Source organism: Centruroides sculpturatus, unplaced genomic scaffold (assembly GCF_000671375.1).
Source record: "Centruroides sculpturatus isolate CEXI.00-Female unplaced genomic scaffold, Cexi_2.0 scaffold127, whole genome shotgun sequence".
Taxonomy (NCBI): Eukaryota; Metazoa; Arthropoda; class Arachnida; order Scorpiones; family Buthidae; genus Centruroides; species Centruroides sculpturatus.
In genome coordinates, this window is record NW_019385000.1 from 619,816 (window position 1) to 643,025 (window position 23,210).

At 29.5% G+C, this 23,210-nt stretch overlaps 1 protein-coding gene across 1 annotated transcript; it reads right to left on the minus strand.

The window, feature by feature from the left end:
- Positions 1–41: 41 nt before the first annotated feature.
- Positions 42–23,021, minus strand: LOC111633200 (protein TEX261-like). The gene is made up of 6 exons (XM_023377738.1): positions 22,871–23,021; positions 15,207–15,286; positions 12,968–13,121; positions 8,972–9,039; positions 4,391–4,505; positions 42–1,357 (listed from the first exon to the last, which is right to left on the minus strand). The coding sequence occupies exons 1-6, from the start codon at positions 22,938–22,940 to the stop codon at positions 1,239–1,241; spliced, it is 606 nt and encodes a 201-aa protein (XP_023233506.1). The 5' UTR covers positions 22,941–23,021; the 3' UTR covers positions 42–1,238.
- Between the last annotated feature and the right edge of the window lie 189 nt (positions 23,022–23,210).

The window sequence follows — 23,210 nt, forward strand, 5'->3', positions numbered from 1 at the left end:
GGTTTTTTAATTAACTTTCTTTTTCCGAATAAACAGGCAAATTATAAAATTACATTTATTATGCTAGCATAAAATTGTTTTTAATTGTCCCTCATACAAAAAAGGTTGTTACCATTGGTGTACATCAGGTCTGACCAACCGAATCCTTTTATGGGCCATAGTTACATAGCAGGAAAAAATGTCTCAATCTACCAGATCCAATTTACAAAAATAGCCATTTTTCCATTTGGCAATTAAAATTTTAAACACAATGAGAATATGCAAACACATTGGGCTCTTGATACAGTAAACAATTTTGTTGGTCCTTGCTATTGTTTATGTATAGAATAACTTGAGATATTGACTCAAAGAACTGATCTATCATTCACTGTATTGAGATGTCTAGTCTCTACTATATGAAATTCACTTTGCTACACTTACTTTTTAAGGTGAAAAATGCTTGCATTTGCAATGAGGTTTACTGTATTTTGTATGTTCTCTTAATACTATTCTGTTTCAAAAACTTTATTCTTATTTGATATGCTTTTATTAATATTAGATTTTAGTATATAAAGCTAACTTACCAGTGTAAAATATTTTGCATCACTAAAATGAAAATTTCATCCTTCTCTAATTTTTATATTAAAAAAACTGAATCATAATTTCATAAAGAAAAATAATTAATGATGATGTTCAATATAATTAAATCCAATTTCTGTTAACTAAGTATATGGAAAGCAGAAAGCATTCAGTTTGAAATGTTTCTATTCATCATCAAGTTTGAGATTTTTCCATTTATAAGAACTAAATAATTACCAAATTTAACTTTTTATATTCAAATTTTATTTTTTGTTTAAACCTTTTATTATTGATAAATAATAAATTTAATGTTATAATAAAAATAATACAGGTGAAAAAACTCTTGAAGCTGCTAAATTTTATCAAATAATAAAAGGTTATTTATGTCTCTGTTCCATAAATTATCAGTGCATTTACAATATGTACAGTTATAATAAATGTTGAAAATGTATCAGGACTGTTAAAAAATTAATATTTTGCAAATATATTTTAGACATTGCTAAAATTTGTAAGCACTAATTAAATTTTGCATAAGTGTTAATAATTTTATGAAATTATTGCAAAACAATCCATTGAAATTGGAGTTTTGAACTTTGGCTCCTAATAATTATTTCAATTTTTTTTCTTATGTAATTTTTGAAAGATTTTATCACTTCTGCATTTCAGTCAAAATCTAAAATCTAGAATGTCTTCTTTATTCGTTGTGGAAGAATACTTTCCTTGGCATAGTTAAAGAAGGATAGCAGTCCATATCTCTTTCCCCGTCGGGAGAAATAATTCGTTACAACATCACTATCATCTGAAATAAAATATATTCAAATTTTATAAAATACTCTTTAAATAATATAAATTAATCATCACTGATGCTTATAGTAACATGCATGACAGACTAAAACTTCAAATGGATTACATTATTGAACTAAAAGCATGTATATAGGTCATAGGTATAGAACCATACACAGCTAACTATGAAATCATAATTTTCAGAAAATGGGATTTCAACATTACATTAGACTTTGGTGAATTTTCTCACTAAAGTCTATAGAAAGCCTACATACAACCTGATATTTATCCCATGGAATTCACACAACCTGCCTAAGTATAAGCTAGCCGCATTCCGGGCACTCATCGCGCGAGCTTATTCGCACTACAGCAGTACCCAGGACAGAAACGAAGAGCTCTGTTATATCAATAAACTAGCTAAGAGACACGGGATTAATATTAAAGCTATAAAAAGCCAATGTAAGACACGTAGCAAGATGAGAAGTTTACAAAATACAGAAGAGTTCACAACGATGGAATACAAGGCCTCGCTAAGCAACATATATAGGCAAATAGGAGCTGCTACAAAGAAAAGAATTTACCAAAAGGAATCCCACTATTTATCAGTTGCTAAGGACAGACAAAGATGCTGTGGACAAGAACACTCTTCCAGGAGTCTACAGAATCCCGGTTACAGACACACAGAGGCAGAATATGATGTTCTACATCGGAGCTACCGGAAGATCCATCAAACAAAGGCTGTTAGAGCACCAGAAAAGAACAGCCGTGCACAGCGCTGGCGACGTATGTCTTAGCCAACCCACAAGAGGTCAAAGCGGAGTGGGACTGAGCTAAATTGATACAAATAGTACGTGACAAAAAGCACCTCTGAATACGCTGAAGCCTGGCATGTCTGCAAAACAAGCCAAAAAGGTTTAGCTATCAACTTCCGGGATGCAAGCAAAATATCGGCAGCATGGCAAACATGCATACTATAAGAGTCAAGAAAGTTAGCAAAGTAGCAACTCTCTTAACTTTTGTTTCTATCTGCACTTTATTGTATTTTAATGTATTTTATTGGTATTATTTTAACTACTGTAATTACAGCCAATATGTAGAGATGGTGCTTATACAATAGAATATCTTTTTTAAAACGTTCCAAAAATAACGCTTATATCGGTAATGCAAATTTTAAATTCGAAGTTCGATTGTTCAGTTTTTTTCTTGATAAAGACCATTGAATATGGTCGAAAATGTTTGAATTTATCTATTAAATTACGGCTGCATAGGTAAAGGTTTGTTTGAGTGTATTTAGTCAACATTACACCCAAAAATATTCTATTTACATAACCATCTGGAATTTTACATGTCTGCTTATGGTCCCAAATAGAACATGCTGAATATAATAAGAATATTGTATTCTATTATTGAAAAACTGCAAACTTTAGAGTTAGCTACATATGATCCTATATCCATTTTATATATTTATTAAAATCAATTTCTATTATAATCATAATCAACAAAGTTAAAACAAATCTAGAAATTATTTTTAATAATAAAAACAGTTAATTATGGACAACCAAATGAGAGAGGCAATTAAGTGTCAGATCCAAGATCAAATCTCTGAAGATCCAAGATCAAATCTGCATAATTGAAAAATTCCAGAGATTTTTTTAAGAGTTGTCTGTCCCAGATATGTTAAATCCCATTTCTCACTCCCATTCATCCCACTGTTTTTAATATAAATTATATTTTGAAAACAAAGTATATATTCCAGCAAAATGTACTGTAACTTTCTTACTTATTAAAATAGATAATACTTAGATTATTAAAATACTTTCAAATTTTGATCTAAAAATAACAATCAGCAATTTCTAGTAAAATTAATTGGTTTTCTATACAATTTTGCATAATTATAATATTTCCATGAGATTACTGCAAAACAAATCAATCCTTAGTTTTAAACTTTGGATTTATTTTTTAGAAATACCAGCTATGATGATGAGAACATATTGGGTAATAATGCATTCCTCCTTAAAGCACTGAAATATTAAACAACTTCTATGGATAACCTAATTTTAATTATTGTGACATCATCTCAATGCCAGGCTGCAATCTATATATATAAAATTGCTTGTCCTGACTGACTGACTGACTCACTGATTCATCATCGCCCAGAGCAAACCGCTGGACCTAAAGAGGTAAAATTTGGTGCACAGTTAGGGTACGTCATGAAAACGCACACTAAGAAGGGATTTTTCAAAATTCCCAAGTGGGGGGAGAGAGAGAGAGCATTAAGGCTTAACCGGAATAACGGTATCTACTGTACTATTTTAAATGTGATTTTTTGTTTTCAACTACGTTTAGTCTTCATCGAGAACTTAGGTGTATTAAATTAATAACATTTCAGACATTGTTATAAATATTTTTATCTATTTCGATTTTAAAAATGTTCGAACCATTTTAAATTCGAATTTGTTATTGCATATTCGTTCGATTATAGAACGATTGTAAACGTTTTAGAAAATTTATCAAATTGAAAATAGTTTGTTTGATTTTCGGCAATTCTCTTCAGCGGTAGGTGTTATATAACAATTACTATGGTTATTGAAATATTGAATGTAAATGGGGTTTGCTTGCAAAACCTCTGCAGATGAAGTCGCGGGTAACAGCTAGTTTTAATCATATTTTTAATTTAAAATGTATGCTCTTGATCTCAAATTAGTAGTGTCTTCCCTTGTAGATCATACTTTTTTTAATAACAGAATCATGCCATACATCTATGTAACTCCATTCTAAGAAAAATTTTCAAATGAAATCACGTGACTTCTGGTCTAGATCGAAAGTTTGTATATAGTTAATCAGTGTCTCCTGTCCCTTAGCTTTCCATATCTGATCTTGACTTTCATCTAACACCATTCTCGAGATAAAGGAAGGACAGAGAAAATTTATAGGTTTACAATTTATTCAAATTGCAGCCCAATCAGTCTCTTCATTATTATGATTTTATATTTATTATTATTGAATCATTTTATTATAATCTTTATTGAAACTGAATACACTTATTTACCTGATAAAAGAGGCCGCTTTTCTATGATAGTTGGTAGAACATTTTCATTAGCACAGAGAGAGACAAAAAATGCAAAAGGGACTATCCAAAGGCATAATGTAAAATACGTTAAAACCTGTAAAGAATATTTGAAAATATTAAATAATTTAAATGCTATTTATAAACTTTTTAAAACTCAATCAATCAACATTTATTTGTTATGGCTTTCGCCTTTACAAAGGGGTTACAAGATCTTGTAACATTGACAAATACAAACATTGTTATACATGGTTTCAAAGATATTAAAGCTTAATTAATAATGTTATGTTAACACGTTAAATAAATAACAGAAAAATTTATAAACTTTAAATAGCATGTAAGAGCTTAAACTATCATCGTATAAACAATACATATCAAAATCAGTTGTCAATAAATTATCCCTTAAATGTTCAGTAATTTCACAAGATACAAATAAGTGGTTTTTAATACTTTCACAGAGTCGGTTACATAATGGGCAGTTAGAATGGGCGGAAATATTCATTCTACGCCTATTTAATACAATAGTATAGTCATTAAGTCGCAATTGAATTATNCCATAATAATGTTATCAGAGAGATGACAAATTTCTAACTTACCAAGTTTCCGAGAAACCATTAAAAACAAGCCTCCAGACAGTCTTCCAGGTCCCTCAAGTTTATGAGCTAACATTTCAGTAAAATAAAATTGGGATTCAAATGATGAAAGAAAGGTTTTCACCGAAAATGTCATCCATGATTCAGTTATACCAACAATATGATATGATGATACAAAATCAACAAAACTCTTATCAGAAAAGTTATCAAACAATGAACCTTGACTATTCCATGACAATACCTTTAATGTATAAGAAACCTCTGAATGAGGTTTCTTATACGTTACAATTGAAGCTTTTAATTCTCGTCCATTCGACGATCCAACGACTTCCCTGGTGATAAAAAAGGATCAATTTTCATCAGCTTATTATTTATTAAATCAAACATAAAGTTTACTCCATTTATTGTTAAACAATCAGCTCTCATATACGCATTTTTTCCGGTCTTCTTGGCCTCTTGATAAAAAGGAAAAAGATTTTTTCTCCTAACTCTCGATCTCCAGTATAAATCATCAAAAAACTTTACCCTCGAGCATCCTTCCCTCCTCTGAATATTATGAACATTCCGATAAATGAATTTTTTTATCAGAGACAATATCAAGTTTAGCCACCACCAATTTGTTTTTTGAGATTATTTTAAAATCTTTAACCAAAATTGAGTCGCCACTAGGTCTTTTAATAGATGTTAAAATATCGGAAGCCAAGGACAAAACTTCAGACGAGTTTCCCTCTAATCCAGCAATAATAATATTAATTCTCTGACGTTCATTTATCGACGAATCCAAAAGATATAAGAAATAGGAGGTCGAAGCAGTAGATGAGGTATTTAAACTTGAAATTTCTTCCACCTTCCTCTCTACATTGAGGAGACGTTGTTCAAAATCTTTATGCAAATTTGCCAGCCATTCGAATTTAGTAGACAAATCTTCAAGTTTAGTCAAAATAGTATCAAATTTTTCCTCTAAAAAGGAAAATAAATTTTGGGGTACATTTGAAGAAGAAACCAAAGGAGGAAAAAAAGATTCCAATCGCTGAGATTTCAAAGTCGGTTCACTAGGAGATCTTTGACGTTTTCCAACAACTGATATGGACGATTCCGAAAGAGGGGTGGAAGGTGGAGTGCGAGACATCGGTCCAGGGTTAGATTCAATACCTCCAATTACCAATAAAGCGCAAAATAATAAATATACATCAAAATCTTTAATGAAACCAAGATGAAAAACCAGACGTTTAGTAGAAGCAAACATATCCAAAGCACTTTAATTCAATAAAAAACAGCTCACTCAAAAACTCACTAACATTGACGAACGTCGGAAGCGCCCCCCCTTTTTAAAACTACTTTTCCAGTTAAAATGATAAATTCCAATGATACTAGTTAAAATGATAAATTCCAAAACTGCATTAATACCAAAAAATCTTAAAGTAAAAAAAAATGGAACATTCATCCATTTCCATTTTTTACTGGATTTAAGGGTTTTTGGTATTAATTATAGTTTTCCATCTTAATCATTTCAGCCACTTTAGCTAAACATAAACTTAAACTATTTTACTTTTAAATATTGTAAAATCTAGCCAAATAATTCCTATGTCTAGATTCAAATACCATTAGAACTACAAAATGTGATAATTTTGCCCATGCTTCAGAGTTTTACAGAACACATGTATTTTGGAAAATCTCTGAAAATGTATATATATATAATTGAATTCATGTTTGTCTGTCTGTCTATTCAAATATAATATGAGAATGGATGAACCGATTTCTACAAAACTTTGCACAGGATAGTCCTAGAAAGGGACAAATGCTACTTTCCATATCCAAAATATTCAATTTTATAAGCTTTGATAGAACTACAGTGGAACCTCGGTATACGTCTGCTTTAGAATACGTCCAATTCGGAATACGTCCTGTTTGGACAAAACAAATTTTGCTTGGTATACGACTTTTGTTTGGTATACGACATAATTCAATTATAAGCACCATCTATGAACAAGTAGCACTACCGGTGTACTACACTAGACTAGACGTTCGCGGTGCTACGGTTTATAACTTTCTTAAATTTCTTCTGATTTTAATTTGTAAGTAACATTTTATTATTTTTATTAATCATGAATTGCAAAAAGGCAACAGAAAAATAAAAAATGACTAGAATCACAACGGAACCGAAAAAAAAGATTGTTGAGAAATATGAAGGTGGCACGCGTGTTCGAGATTTTAACGAGATTTAACTGTTGCATTCCATATTCCGAGAACGACGATATCGACAATCGTGAAAAATAAAGTCATTATTAAATCCACTAACGTTGCAAAAGGGGTTAAATCAATTTCTAAACAGAGATCGAAGACATTAGATCATGTCGAGAAATTGCTGTTGCTTTGGATAAGTGAAAAACAGTGTGCCTGTGACAGCGTATCGGAAGAAATTATTTGCGAGAAAGTTAAAAGGATACATGCTGATCTCACGAAAAATCAAGCAGAAACTAGCGAGGAAAGCGAGGTGTTTAAAGCCAGCCATTTTTTTACATGAGAACGGATTAATCATTTTTACATTACTTCTTATGGAAAAGGTTGGTTTGGTATACGTCCTATTTGGTATAAGTCCAAACACCAGGAACGGATTAAGGTCGTATACCGAGGTTCCACTGTATATCATTTGCTAGAGTAAATAGTTCATATCTAATTCTTATCATATCTTTTGCATAAATAATAAGTTTTGTCTGTAGTCCAGCTAATATTATGGTCAATAATTAATGGATGAAAGTGAATATCTGTGTAAGCTGGTCAAATGAAATTTTGACTGGTCAGCCTGTTATTTGAGCAAAATGTATACAGTACTAAAATATGACTGCTGCCATTATCTATATCAATGAATCCTTATAATTTTTTTTAGATGTAAAAAATATATATACTGTATATCTATATATTTTTTACATCTAAAAAAATTATAAGGATTTATAATTGGATTCATAAAGGATTGTAAAATTAATTTGATATATATATCAAATTTATTTTACAAGTATTTGTAATCCCTATAATTATTTTATTTATGCTTCTAACACAATAGTGCGCTATAAATTAAGACACTTGGCGGGTTTTCTCATCTCAACCCGCCAAGTGTCTTAATTTATAGCACTCTATTGTGTTAGAAGCATAAACAAATTGTAAAGCACGGTTTCATATCATCAAAATCTCTATAATTATATTGTATGGGAAATTGAAATGGATAGGTTGGGGCAGTTTAGAACCATTGCATTTCAACTCAAAACAAGTCAATGACATATAATTAATTTCTAGTAGAGAATAATTAATAAATGAATTTACCGTAAGTTTGTGTTGAAAAATCTTGATAAGTACCAAAGTAAATAAAGAAAATACAATTTTAAAATTTTCATTGCAAATTTTGTTGACCTAGAAAATTTAATTTAAAATTATGAAGTCTGACTATTAGTCAAAATTTCAGTTCTGTCTATTAACCATCATTATTTCTCACACACTAAACACACAATGTTGATTGATAAAATCAAACTGATTTGAAAATGCAATTCCCAGCAAAAATCCGACAAATTGAATCCACTCATTTCTCTGCTATACAGTCTCATTATGTCAAACAAAGGTTGCTGATGTGTCATAAATTTGTTCAAATGAGCCAAATCCCTGCATACTGCAATTTCAGGCATACATCCTGAGTGAAGCCAGGTACTTCAGTTTCACTCAGGATATACCAAAATACAAATACACAATTTCTTTTTGAGTTTCACTTTCAAAATAGAAGATACAATAATTTTAATTTATCCAAATTTGTACAAAAAAGAAAAAAAATCAAATTAACAAACCTTTTTAAAACTAATTTAAGATGAAGTTTCAAGCAACATTATAAAAAGTTCAATCCATTCAATAATTCAAATTAATCATGCTTGTATTAATCAGATTCAATTACATCTATTTCATATTTATTAAATAAATTTATACTTACCTCAGAAAATGGATAATACACAGAGGTGAAGTAGGAAAATGCCAAATAATGATTGATTATTGCAAAAACTGAAAATTATAACAATAAAGATTAATTGAAAAATAAAAACCAAAATGTCTGATTTTAATTAAATTTTGTTTTTAATGTCATTTAATCATTTAGGTTTAGTAAAGTATAATTACTGAACATAAATTTACCAATTCTATGAAGATGATTATTGTTATATTCAGTAATTGACAAGCTGTATTTATTAATCTTAAATATTAAGTCTATATATTATACAATTTATATATTATTATATATATATACAATTTATATATTTAAATATAAAATATTAAATTTATTTTTCTTATATATCTTAGATTATAACACTCTTTACATAATATATAAATGTTATCCTCTTAATGCTCATAGTGCAAAAAGAATTGGAAAAAATATTTGTAAATAAAAACTTAATTAAAAGCTTAGTAATAAAAACAGAAATATAAATTTTTTTTCCTAATAGTGTAATCAGCAGTAATATATTTTTAAACCTTTATTCTATTATTATTTTATAATGCATTCAGTTAATCAAGCAAAATTTAAGATATTATCAGCAGTTAAGTTCTTTAATATCTATACTTGGAAATTAAAACTGCTTTTCATTGAAGTAAAACTAATAAAATATTTGTATTATTTATTATATTACATTAAAATGTCTTCTATATTATTATTATTATTAATGAATGTATTATATCTGTATTATCCATTCATGCATGTATGTTCATGATTTATCAATATCAGCACTGAGAAAGTACACAATGGACCTATTAGGTCAAAGTGCTTCTGCTTTTGCACCACGTGTATTAATGCTTAGAAGAGAACAATTATGTAAATGTAAAAAAAGTAACATGCTTTCTAACATTTGATTTAATGCCAACAAATCCAAATTTATTAAAAACCTAATATCAAAACAAATTTTTTCAATCACATTAATTGGGTACTACATACTAATGTTGATTTAATTTTTGTTGCTTGATTTCACAAAAAGAATTAAAGTACCTAATTTATCATTAATATTAAATAAAATAAGTCATTCAATTGTTCATTAAATTTTTTGAAGAGTTGACGATAAAAAAGTGTGTTTTAATTTCTAATAATATTTAATCTTAATGTAATATTGTAATAATCAATAAAACAGCAATGATTTCCCACTAATTACATCTTTTAATTAAAAATTTACTATAGTCTGTTTATGTAAAGAATCAACTTGAGAACAATGTTATGTGATGTTGCTTTAGTTAAACCAATCAGCACATTCTCTAATGAGGTCAGCACTTTTCACTTGATATGTCAGGCAATATGTGAATTTTATTTTATATTCTCTCACTAGATAGAAAACAACTTTTTTGTTAATTGTGTCAATTTTTATAGCCTTCATTAACTGTAAAGAATCATGCATTTAATTATTACTATAGCAAACTTCCTCATATTCCACTTCAGAACATGAAGCTTCCATAACACTCTTTATAATGACAGTGAGACAGTGACATATTTAATAAATGAGGAAGAAACCAGAAGTAACTTGCCATAACTAAGCAATCAATGACTGATGCTAATTAGTTAATACCTAAGTTGATTTTTTCCATAACAGACTATATATTAATCTGAAATAAATTTAGCCAAGCAGTTATTGATCCTTTAACTGTTTGGTTAAATTTATTTCAGAATTTTAAAAAAATTATTTTATTCCATACATTATGTAGTCATTTTTGTGTTTATTAAACGTTTTCACTTTGATCCCTGAGCATTTGTGCCCATCATTAGTCTGATAAGTCCTCACTATTATCTGCCTCACAGTTGTTGATAATTTAATTATTATAATTATTTTATTCTGTAATTCATTGATTCCTCATCACAATAATTCCAAAGAAAAAAAAGCCTGTTGTTATTTAATATTGGTTATTATTTTATTTTATATCTATAGAAAAATATTATTTTTTTCTATTTTACAATTTTTAAGCAATAATTTTGTTTTCTTTCAGTCATTACAGTAAACTCTTGCTAAGCTGAACTGCATTAACTCAAAACTGGCTATAGGTCCTGGACACAGTATATAGGGTTTTCCATATAATATGGCCTTGTTAAGTCAAAATTGTTGGTACCTTTAACTCAAACCTATTTTTCCATGTACTCTCAACCTTGTATTCTTGCCCTCATTTTTCTTTTATTGTGTGTGAATACAGACAATTAAGATAAACAAAATTACAGCTCCAAGTAAAATACAACATGCCATTACATTGACATTCTTTTATGATATGGTATTTTACTGATGTTCTGATTGGGACACAAGGGGGCATATCTTGACAATGCACTCAAAAGCACCTTAAACTGTATGCAATTTTGTAATCATGAACAGATTCTTGAGAAACAGCTTGATAATGAAAAATTTACAGTCACAGAAGAATTTGAGAAAATTGGGTATTAAACTCATTAACTTAAAAATAAACTGAAGTAAAGATTTTTTACCTCTTAAACTTTGACTTAACAAAGTTTTTCTGTATTATTAATTAAACTTATTTTAATAATAAATTAACAATCTAAACATTCTATAAAGAAATTATTTAACTTTCCATTTATCTTTTCTACCAACTGAAAGTATGTAAAGAGAATTTGTACTAGCATCTACTTGGAAATGGAACTGCATCTGTTAATAATTTTATAGCAAGCACTTTTAAAATTATCTATACTAATATTATAAAAAGGTAATGTATGTATGTATGTATGTATGTATGTATGTATGTATGTATGTATGTATGTATGTAAGTTTGTTTGCAGCAGGTAATCTCCGAAACTACTCATCTGAATTCAAAAATTCTTTCACCAATATTTAGAATGGAACCTCAGGGTGGACATAGGCTGTATATTATTCCATTAAACATTCATATAAATTAAAATATATAATCTAGGTTAAGGCTTTTATGTCCAACAGCTACGAGTACAATGCCCTAAGTTTGCTTTTCTGTGAGGCATTATGCTTTTCTGTGAAAATGAACTAAAGCAGATCATCTTCTATCTATCTATATAAATAAAAATATACTGTTTGTTTGTTCCTACCGATTCCTTTGAAATTTTGACACAACGCTGCATTCAAATACGCACGTGTTTTTATATAATATATGTGTCGAAATTCCCCCCACTGAAGGGAGATGGTTAGGATTAAGGCTTACCGTAAAGAACTCTGCTTCTATTTATACTATTTTAGATGCAATTTTTTGCGTTTTAATAGGGTACGTCAAGAGAATGTACACTAAGAAGAAATTTTTCGAAAAATTCCCCCACGGGGAAGTGTTATAAATTTATAATAGATACATTTTGAGCCACAACAACGCGTAGCGGGGTCAGCTAGTTTTCTAATAAATTTACTTTTATAGAACATCTTATCAAGAAATGATTTGTTTTAATTATAAAATATTAAGTACAGTACTTGATACTGTTGTATCAATTTGTAACTTTAAAAAAAAAATAGCACAAATTTCGAAAAATTAGCATATAAACTGTAGTTTATAAATCTTAGTTTGCAAATAAAATAGTCTTATAATTATTTCAATTACAAAACATCAATTATCCATCAATTAGATTTAAAAATATCTTAAATTACTGCCAAAGAAAGTTTACAGAAATTTCAAAAATATATGTAGTCAAAACAGCTCTAAAATCAGAATAATCTCAATATTTTTGTTTTCGTAATCAAATACAATTTCTCTCAAACTAAATATATTTTATATACTGCAAAAAATTGTGCATATATTATATAAAAGAATACATTCTTATTTTAGTATGTCTTCCTTATTCAACAATCATCACTGACAGTTAATATAATTTTTCCTCTCTACTTTCTACAGTTAAAACACATTATTAACTGTAAAGGTTCAAATATCATGGTTTATAAAAACACATTCCCCAATTGACAATAATAATTTTGAATATTATAATTAATTAAAATCTATTACATACCAATTGTGCCTATAAAAGGTATTGACATTGGAATAAAAAATGGAAAAGTTCTCAAAACAAATATATGTAGGATTTGGCTAATTACTCCACATACAATCATAGACGTTGGCAAATCTTCAAATATAAAGAGCCCTCCATAGATAATGAAAGTAACCTTTAAAAAAAATTGTTATATTAAAAAGCCGTATAAAATATACATAGTAAAATTTTAATTCATAATTATAAAATTGAAAAGAAAGCAGAAGAAAAATTTCTAAGCTAATTAAATTAGAATTTTAACAAAAATTTAGTATATGTAATATTTAAAAATGTCATTCAACAAAAAGATCATGTTATCAATTCTCATTTTTATTTATTTTATTTCATATGTTGTTATTATTTATAATGAAATCTTGTTTGTTATTAGATATACTTATTATAATTTTAAATTATATATTTNAATAAACAGTTTTATTATTTACATGAATAATAGCAAACATATTCTATGTTGCTGAAGTATCTCTCTTAACATCATTAAATATTTTAATATATATTTTATGATCTATAATTCAAACCACAAGGACATTTAAACAATATATAAAGCTACTAAAGCTAAAAGAAAGATTTACACTAGTTTCTAGCTTGAAAATCTCTATGAAAAGCAAGAAAAAACTTAATTAAAAAAAAAAATGTAAAATAAGGAAAATTAAAATTAATTTAGCTAAATCACAGAGACTGTGAATATATATAAATTTTAATTGTTACAAATTATTTCTAAACTCTCATTAACATAATTTTATGAATTATCAATATACTAGCAGATAAGCCCAGTGTTGCTCGGGCAAAAACTAACGATAGTGAAGATTAAGATTATTACATTACAGCCAATCTTACCTGTTTTCACAGAATGCAAGAATTAGGTCCCCCTGTTTCCAGACTAATTTAAAAATTTTTAGATGGACCTAAAAATATGTTCGATTTCCCACAAAAAATGCAAAAAAAAACTGCATCTGCGCCTGTAAATCTTGTACATTGCTTTCTCTTAACACTTACATTGTTATTTAACACTTTTATTGTTGAAGTCTTAATCCTGTACCCCAGGGGGATTTTGAAAAATCCCTTCTTAGTGTATGTTCTCATGACGAGCCCTAATTGAGTACCAAATTTCAACTTTCAACTCCTAACAGTTTGGGCTCTGCACTGATTATCATCATCAACCCTTCTCAATTATATATATATAGATTCAAAGAACTGCTAGAAATTTCCTTTGCTAACACTTTTGTCAAATTAAATTTGATTGACTAAATAAATAAAATATATTTTGTATAATATATTGAAATGTTAAAAAAAAGTTTATTTTGTAATCTTTATATTAATAAAAAAATATTAAAAATTAATATTTATTTGTATTTTCCAATACTAACTTTTAAATTTTTAAACTAATACAATTTAACGGATATCTTGATACCTTTGACTCCTTGAATTACGTTTTTACAGTAAAATGTTTAAAATGTGTAACTCATCAGGGTAAGAAGTCTACATTATTTATTTTGATCAGTATTTTTAAAATCTCTTAGGTACACCTTCTGATCATTGTTTATAACATTAGTCAAACATCAAGTTCAGAATAACATAATTTAATACCTAATTTATTTATTAATAAATTTGTTTGTAATATTATCTGTGAATATATTATAAATTATAACAGAATTTATATTAGTTTTATTAATTTTAAAATATTTAGTACAATGCTAAAACTAGAAATATTTGCCAGATATAATCATTCACTTTTATAACCACTTAAAAGAGGTTTTTGGACAAATAAACTGAAACGTTACATCCTTGAAATACAATGTTCACTCACCCAAGTTCAAGAATTACTCAGAACATGAGGTCATTCTAAGATATTTTATTTAAATGCATTTTAGATCAGCATTCTTGCCAATTTCTCTCCAGTAAAGGTACAATCTGCAACAGAGTTTACACCAATATCTAGGACTCTCTGACATTGATCACAGTAACCAATCATCATGACAATTGTTACTGTAACTTTTAACTAGTTATAAAAGTGAATTTTAAAATACTGTCATAATAATTCTTATCACGACAATATTTTCAGTAAACATTTAATCAAATAAATTTTATTCTTTACTCAAATTTAATTTATATTTAATAAAAAATTAATATTTTATTTACATCTTTTAATCCATAATGCAAGCTATCTTAATTTAGCAATAAAAAAAATATATGTATAACTCACTATGATTATAACTTTGATAACTTTTCCAGAAAATACAGTGTATTCTTCTACAAATTCTGCCAGATAATAAAGTCCTGCAGCTATTGATAAAAGAAAAAACTGTGATTAAATTTTCTTTATATTTAAAAATATGACATTCTAAATCCAAAATATGGCCTGCATTTTATTAATAAATTTGACAGAGTTAATATTTAAAATATTTTATCAATATAATTACAAATTAGTTATTCTTTTCAAAATGCAGAGGAAATGTCTGATCAAAAGTCTGAAAATACTGATCACTTAGATGTTAATAATCTTTGTAATATATAGATTTAATTAATAAATTAAATAAAAGAAGACAAAAAAGTTTATTTATTTTGTCTTACACAAATTATATATCCAAATACTAAGATTAGCATTGCTATAAGGAAAATTTAACATTGTTAATCTATTGGGTTGTTCGGAAAGTAATTTCATTTTTTTTCCAATAAAAAAACAATTTTCTTACAATATATAAATATTTTATTGAATTACACTGTATATTGACCATTTTGGTCCAATATCTGTTGCCATCTTTCTGGTAGTAGCATGATTCCAAATTCACAGAAGTTTTGATCTTTGCTTACAAAAAACTGATCCAAGTAATTTTTTACATCATCATTTGAAGTAAATGTTTTACCATTTAAAAAATTGTGTAAAGTCCAAAACAAATAATAATCTGAGGGTGCCAGATCTGGCAAATATGTAGATGTGGTAGCACATCCCATCCAAGTTGTAACAATTTCTTACGAGTTACCAAACTCATTTGAGGTCTGGCATTATCATGTTGAAACACTACACCTTTTCTGTTTGATAGTATCACTCAATTTGTCCACTTTCAAATCAATTGTGGAACTGTTTGGATGAAGCTCATATAAAAATTCCCTTAAAATCCTACCAAACAGAGAGCATCACTCTTTTTTATGAATATCAGCTTTTGAAGTGCTTTGAGGCAACTCATCTCTTCTACTCCCTGATCTCTTGCATTCAACATTGTTATAAACAATCCATTTTTGTTGCCAGTTATGATTTGTTTCAAAAGTGGATCATTTTCTTGATGTTTGAGAAGCAAATCACAGATGACAATGTGATGGAGCAAATCTCTTTCTTTAAGAACATGTGGAACCCATATATCGGACTTTGAAATGAAAAAAGTCATTTCAAATGATTGTAAGATGTTGAATTCGACAAATTCAATCTCTTAGCGATTTCTCATGTTGTTATTCAGCAGTTTGCTTCAATCAAACCTTTATTTTGTCTTCAGCTTCAACTAGCCTTCCAGAATGTGGTGCATCTTCAATACCAAATTTGCTGGAACAAAATTTTGCAAACCAGTTTTGTCATTGTCAATCTGTCAACACATCTTCTCCATACATGTCACAAATTTTTTTCTTGCTTGAACAGTATTCTTTCTTTCTTTCATTCTTTCTTCGGTAATAAAAAGCAAAATATACCGAAAATGCTGCTTTCAATTTTCCATATTTGATGGGACACCAAGAAAAACAATTGTACAGAACTGAACAAAAGTTTTTAAAAATAAACCTTGAAATGTCAGCTGTCAAAATATATAATGACAATACAGTTTAAAATGAAGTTGGCAGGTAAAAATACAACTAATCTGTCTGATGGTAAAAAAACAAAATTACTTTCCAAACAACCCAATATAATCAATGATAATTTTAAAAACAAAATCAAATGGCAATAAATTATAACTTTCCAAAAATGTAATATATGATAGTAAAATATGAAAATATTTTTAAAAATCTAGAACACACTATTAGAATTATCTTCTAGACAGTTTATCAGTTTATTAATTCCTAAACACTATGTAGTGTAATAAATTCAAACATTTGGCATTCTATCATCTTTATTTAGTTCAGTTGATACGTGTTTAAAATACATGTTTTGGACGTAACATGCCCCTCTTCAGCCAACTAAAATTATATCAAAAAATACATTTCGATATAATTTTTAAATAGATTTTGCAAATACGTGAGCTGTTCACAGCCCAACACACGTATTTGCAAAATCTAAGTGACTCATATAACATGGAATTCATATAAAATGAAATTATCAACAGTGTTCTAGGGGGTCGACTGTACACCCAAATAAAATGGATAGATTTCTCAAAAAGAAGTGTGATATTGAAGAATCTGATTCTGGAAGTGAGTAAAAGTTAAGTGCAAGTATGAAATCAAAATAGAAGCCTACTCGCAAATTTAAGCTTTGGTTTCACTTGGACCAAAAGTGAAGATCATCCTTTACTGCTACGTTTAGTATGTGGATGTAAAATGGCAAATAAATGATTGCTTCCTAGTAAATTGAGTAAACATTTTAAAACTGTGAGGGACGAACAGACCCTCAATAAAGTGTTATTTTAAATTTTAATTATTTTGGAATTCAATCATTTAACTTTGATCATTTTATCAAAAATCAGGCTAAAATCTAAAAATTATTTCCCACGGATTTGGTTCCTTGTTGAGGATGATCCATCTAGTCATTAGTGTTTCACCCGGAACTTGCAATAGATATCCTGTATTGGACAGTAGGCCCTTAACAACAGACTCCTGACCTCATGGAAAAACCCAGAAGGGAAAAATTACGAGGGAGAGCAATGACAAATCAAGTCAGTCGTCCTCCAAAGTCCATCCACAAAAGTGCGTAATGTCCATTTTATTCTTAAATTTGTTTTTCTAAATTTTGAATCGCATTCATTTGATTTTATTGTTCCATTCCACATGCGTTCGAAATCCACATAACCGTAGCCTGATGAAGACCCGGATGGGGTAGAAAATGTTAGCTGGTGTGTAAACACGTATCACTGGAGTTACAAAGGTTTTTTGGATGTGGTAAATTGTATTTCCTCTGGTGTTTATGAAGAAGTTCATTTCTTATAAAAAAAATGATCATGATAATGCTAGGAAATAAAGCAGTAATGAAAATAAGCAAGATTTCTCTGTCCAACAACACAGTTCACAGGCATATTATAGAAATGTCTTCTGATATAGAGAAAAGTGTATGCCGTAATAAGCTTCAGTATTCAAATTTTGCATTGCAAGTTGTTCAGTCAACGGACATTACCAACATGACGCAACTCTTAGCATTCATCCATTTTATTAATGAAGATTAAATAGTAAATCAGTTTCTTTTTTGCAAAGAATTAATCGTGTCTACAAAAGGTGAAGACATTTTTAACATTTTGAATAACTATCTTGATAAATGGCAATTAACATGGAAGTTGTGTGTAGGCATTTGTACAGATGGTGCCCCTTCCATGGTAGGCTGTTAAGGGGTCTTACATCTTTTATAAAAAAACAAAATGAGAAATGTTATCGTAACTCACTGCTTTCTTCATAGGGAAACCTTCATAGCAAAACATTAGGAGAAAAATTAAGAGAAGTTTTAGATCAAGTTGTTCAGATGGTAAACTTTATTAAAATAAGACCTGTCAAATTGTGTTTATTCGAAAAGTTTTGTATCAATATGGATTCACAACACAGATGGCTGCTTTTATACACTGAGGTGAGGTGATTGTCAAGGGGAAAGTTCTTCCTCATGTACATGAGCTACAACAAGAACTTCTTGCATTTTTTAAAGAGATAAAACAGCTACATTTTTGTAACCCCCTCGGTGCGAATTTTGAATTCCCAGATTACAGTATTTGGCAGATATATTTCAGCAGCTCAATATTTTGAATATTAGCATGCAATGGAAAAAAGAAAATATTCTCTCATCCACTGACAAAATAAAAGCCTTTCAGAGAAAATTACAGATATGGAAAAGAAAAGCTGTTGAAGATAGTTTGGAAATGTTTCCATTGGCAAATAACACTTGCATAAATGACACACTTCCAATAATATTTGAACATTTAATAAGTTTAAAAGAAAAATTGGGTTCTTATTTTTCAACACTTAACACCAAACAATACGATTGGATTAGAAACCCATTCATGGAAGCTTCAAGTGATTTTGGTTTAACATTAACAGAAGAAGAACTGGAAGATATAACCATTGATAGTAAATTGATGACTAAACATAAGGAATTCTCTCTTGAAGCCTTTTGGATTTCTATAAAAGAAGAATATGTGGCAATATCTAAAAAAGCTTTGAACATTTTACTACAATTTTCAACATTCTATTTATATGAATTAGAATTTTCTACCCTCAACATAATTAAGGCCAGGAACACACGCATAAAATTCGGCATAAAATCTACCATAAAACAGAAAGAGTAAAAATTTTTCTGAAATTTTGGCTAAAACATAACTGAAAAAAAGAATGACTTTATTGGAGGAATTTTGGCGTAAAAAGTGAAACTTTTACGCCAAAATTAGAAGATTATAGAACATATTAATATAATCTTCTATAATCTTCTCATATTAATTGATTATAGTAATGCAGATAGAGATATAAAGAGAAGTCTGTTTTGTGACGTCAAAGTAGACACGTGGTTTTTATTCTAACAATGGCAGCAGCAATGATAGTTAACCCTACAATTGTGACAGTCTCAAAAAAGAGAAAAATAAATGAAATAAAGGAGTTTATCAAATCTGTTTGACCATATCAGTGTCTTTATGACATAAAAAGTGTCACGTATAAAGACACTGTGTTTAAACAAAGTGTATGGACGGCCATAGGTGCTAAATTTCAAACAACAGGTAGATCTAGTAGAATCAATATATAGTATTTAGATCACATATTCTTTATTTCAATTCGGAATACAAGTCTATTAACTTAAATTTTCTAAATTATAGCAGAGTCAGCGGAGAAAAAATGGAAGGTATTGATACAAAGGAATATAGATATATGAGAGAAAAAAAATTAAAATTAGCACTTAGTGGCAGTGGTATTCTTGATTGTTAAATTGTAGTTCCGGAATCAACAAATTATTAAATCCATGTAAATCACTCTCTCAAAATAGTTTCTTAACCCACAAGCGTCTCTTTTGGCATTTTTTTTTAATAAAATCATTTCTTAAAATCATCAATGATGGAGTGGAATACAACCATCAACAAATAAAAACATCAGATACTGAAGGCGCTATTTTATTAAACTATATATGACGTTGTTACATTTCTGTTCTCTATTTGGCCAGAATTTTTACGTATGTGTGTTCTGGCATAAAACTGTAAAACAGAAACTGAACTGAAGCTGATTTCTGATTTAGTTTTCTGCCACACAATTTTACACATGTATGTTCTTGGCCTAAGAGTAAAAAAACAGGAATTATTCAATGTATTAATGAGGAAATGAGTTTTCCTTTCACATATATGCCCAAACATTGAAGAAATCGTTGGATACATCAGGCTCATGTTTCTCATAAACACAAAAATGAAAGACTTAAAACATTTGTGTCTGGACCTACTGAATTTACTAAATCTTACTAAGAATGTATCTATATCTTTTTATACATATATATGAGGGCTGTTCAAAAAGTATCGGACCTTTATTTTTTCCACATAAACCAATGATGCGGGAGGCCTCTTTCAGTGGAGTTGTGGAGGGGAGAGTCATGCAGTCCTGAATTTTTTCCTGCCTGCAGGAGGCGTCAGTCACTGGCAGTTGGCCTATGAGTGAGAACGTATAGTGAGTGCTCGTCAGATTCCACTAAGTTGGAAAATGACTTAACAACGTGAGCAGTGATACTGCATCAAATTTTGCCAAAAACCTTGGTGATACCCAAGCGAAAACCATTTGCAAGATTCAGCAGGTTTTCGGGGATGATCCTCGAGGCCAAAAAAAAAAACGCAGCAGGTCGCAGCAATATCAAGCTCATGTTGACAGTTTTTTCGACTCCCAAGGGGTGGTGTATCATGAGCACGCGCCACAAGGCCAAACCAACGCAAAGCAGTACTACCAGGAGGTCCTTTGTCATCTTTGTGATGCTGTGCGATGCAAACGACTGGATCTGTGGTCAACCAAAACTTGGCAGCTCCATCATGATAACACACCCACCCATTCTGCGCATTTAATTCAGACTTTTGTCGCCAAACACAACATTCCTGTGGTTCATCACACTCCATACTCTCCCGACATGGCTCCGTGTGACTTTTGGCTATTTCCCAAGCTGAAAATGCCTCTAAAAGAAACCCGATTTGAGTCGAGAGAAAACATCGTGCAGAATGCGACGGACCGGCTGATGGCCATTCCAAACACTGCATTTCAGCATGTTTCCAGCAATGGCAGGAGTGCTGGGAGAAGTGTATACACTACCAAGGAGACTACTTTGAAGGGGATTAGGGTTTTGTACCTCAAAATCAATAAATGTATTTTTGCAGACCAAAGGTCCGATACTTTTTGAACAGCCCTCATATATATAACTTTTTTGTTGTTTTTTTATTTTTTAACCCCTCTTTTTTACAAATTCTAAAAAGCATAACTCAAAAAAAATGTAACAAAAATGTTTTGTAATGTCAAAATAAATTTAGTTTTGTCATATTTATTTTGTTTAATTACCATAAAAGCATGCTTGGACTTTATATTTTTTTCTTTAATATTTGACTTAATTATTATAACATATTTCTCAGAAATTTGTATACAGTGCACCTAAAATTATTTGTAGAAGTTTAAATGAGCCCTGACTTCAAAAAGTTTGAGAACCACTGGTTTAAATAGTGACATAGAAATGGATAAAGTAGAAAATGTTGGCTGCGACTATTGCAGCAGAAGGTACCATTTGAAATGTTCACCAACAGCAGGAACCCTTACGTTGTTGCTGCAACAATGCAGCTCATATGAGATGTTTGTGTAGTAAATAAATCATAATTCACATAAATGTTCACGTGCAAGTTTTCCTATTTATCCAACTGAATTTATACAGATTAAAACTGCAGTCGACTTATGTGGTTGACAACTGGAACATCAGCGGAACTTGGGAATTTCCTGGTCAACTATCAGGTGAGCAGCCATGTGACTGATTAATTTTTTCCCATAATGTAAACAAAGGTCAAATAAAAAATGTTTTCTTTTCCATGACAAGTATAGAACAAACTTTATTTTCATATATAAATTTTGCTTTTCGCATTACTATACATTATAATAAAAAATATCAAAGTCCAAAACAGCTTTAAACAATCGACTACTGGTGACTTTACCCTATATTTGAATGGCTATTTCAAAAATGGTTATATCTTTGTTTTAAAAGAAAACGAAAATTTGATTGTATTTTTTATTTCTAATTTGTTTATTTTACTTCATGACTCAATCTGTTAATGTTCTGCTTTAATATTAGAAAGGAAAAGTGAAAAGACTGGTCATAAAGCTTCTATGCAATGCTAGTTAAAAGTTATATATATGATTCTATGCAGAGCCGGCCCTACCATAGGGCGAACGGAGCAGCCGCTCCAGGCGCTAAGTCCTAAGGGGTGCCTCAGTGGTAAAGAAAATTAAAGGGTATAAATTAGGGGCAACCAGGAGGGCGCCATAATAGGATCTTGCTCCATCCTAAAACTTGCCTCGAGCCGGCACTGATTCTATGCTATCTTCCTACATATTTTTTCTATCATTATCCGGATTTTACTGTTTGATGAATTACTTACAGATTACAGTACAGTACCTAAAGATAACTTCTACCTTATTTTACAAAGTACTATACAGGCAATTAATGTATGTAACCGAATTTAATATTCACAATATTTTACTTACCTACAGACAATACAATGACACAGATTTGTATAATCAAAGACAAGTAACTTAATAAATATAAAAACCACATTTTTCGTTCTGTTATTTCATTTTACATTTCTATGAAGAAGCATTTAAAAACACCTCACGCCGCCATTTGCTACTCGACACAAAAAAGTGTTGCCGGTTCACGCAAACAAAATTCTAAAATTCAAAAAATTTAAATAAATCGCTTGTAATTTTGAGAGAAATTTGTATTGAAAAAGAAAAATTATTAATTACGTAAAATATGTTTATATTTACTGCTTGTAAATTATTCATAAATTACTAGACATCGAGGTTACTGCAGCCAAAGTAGTTC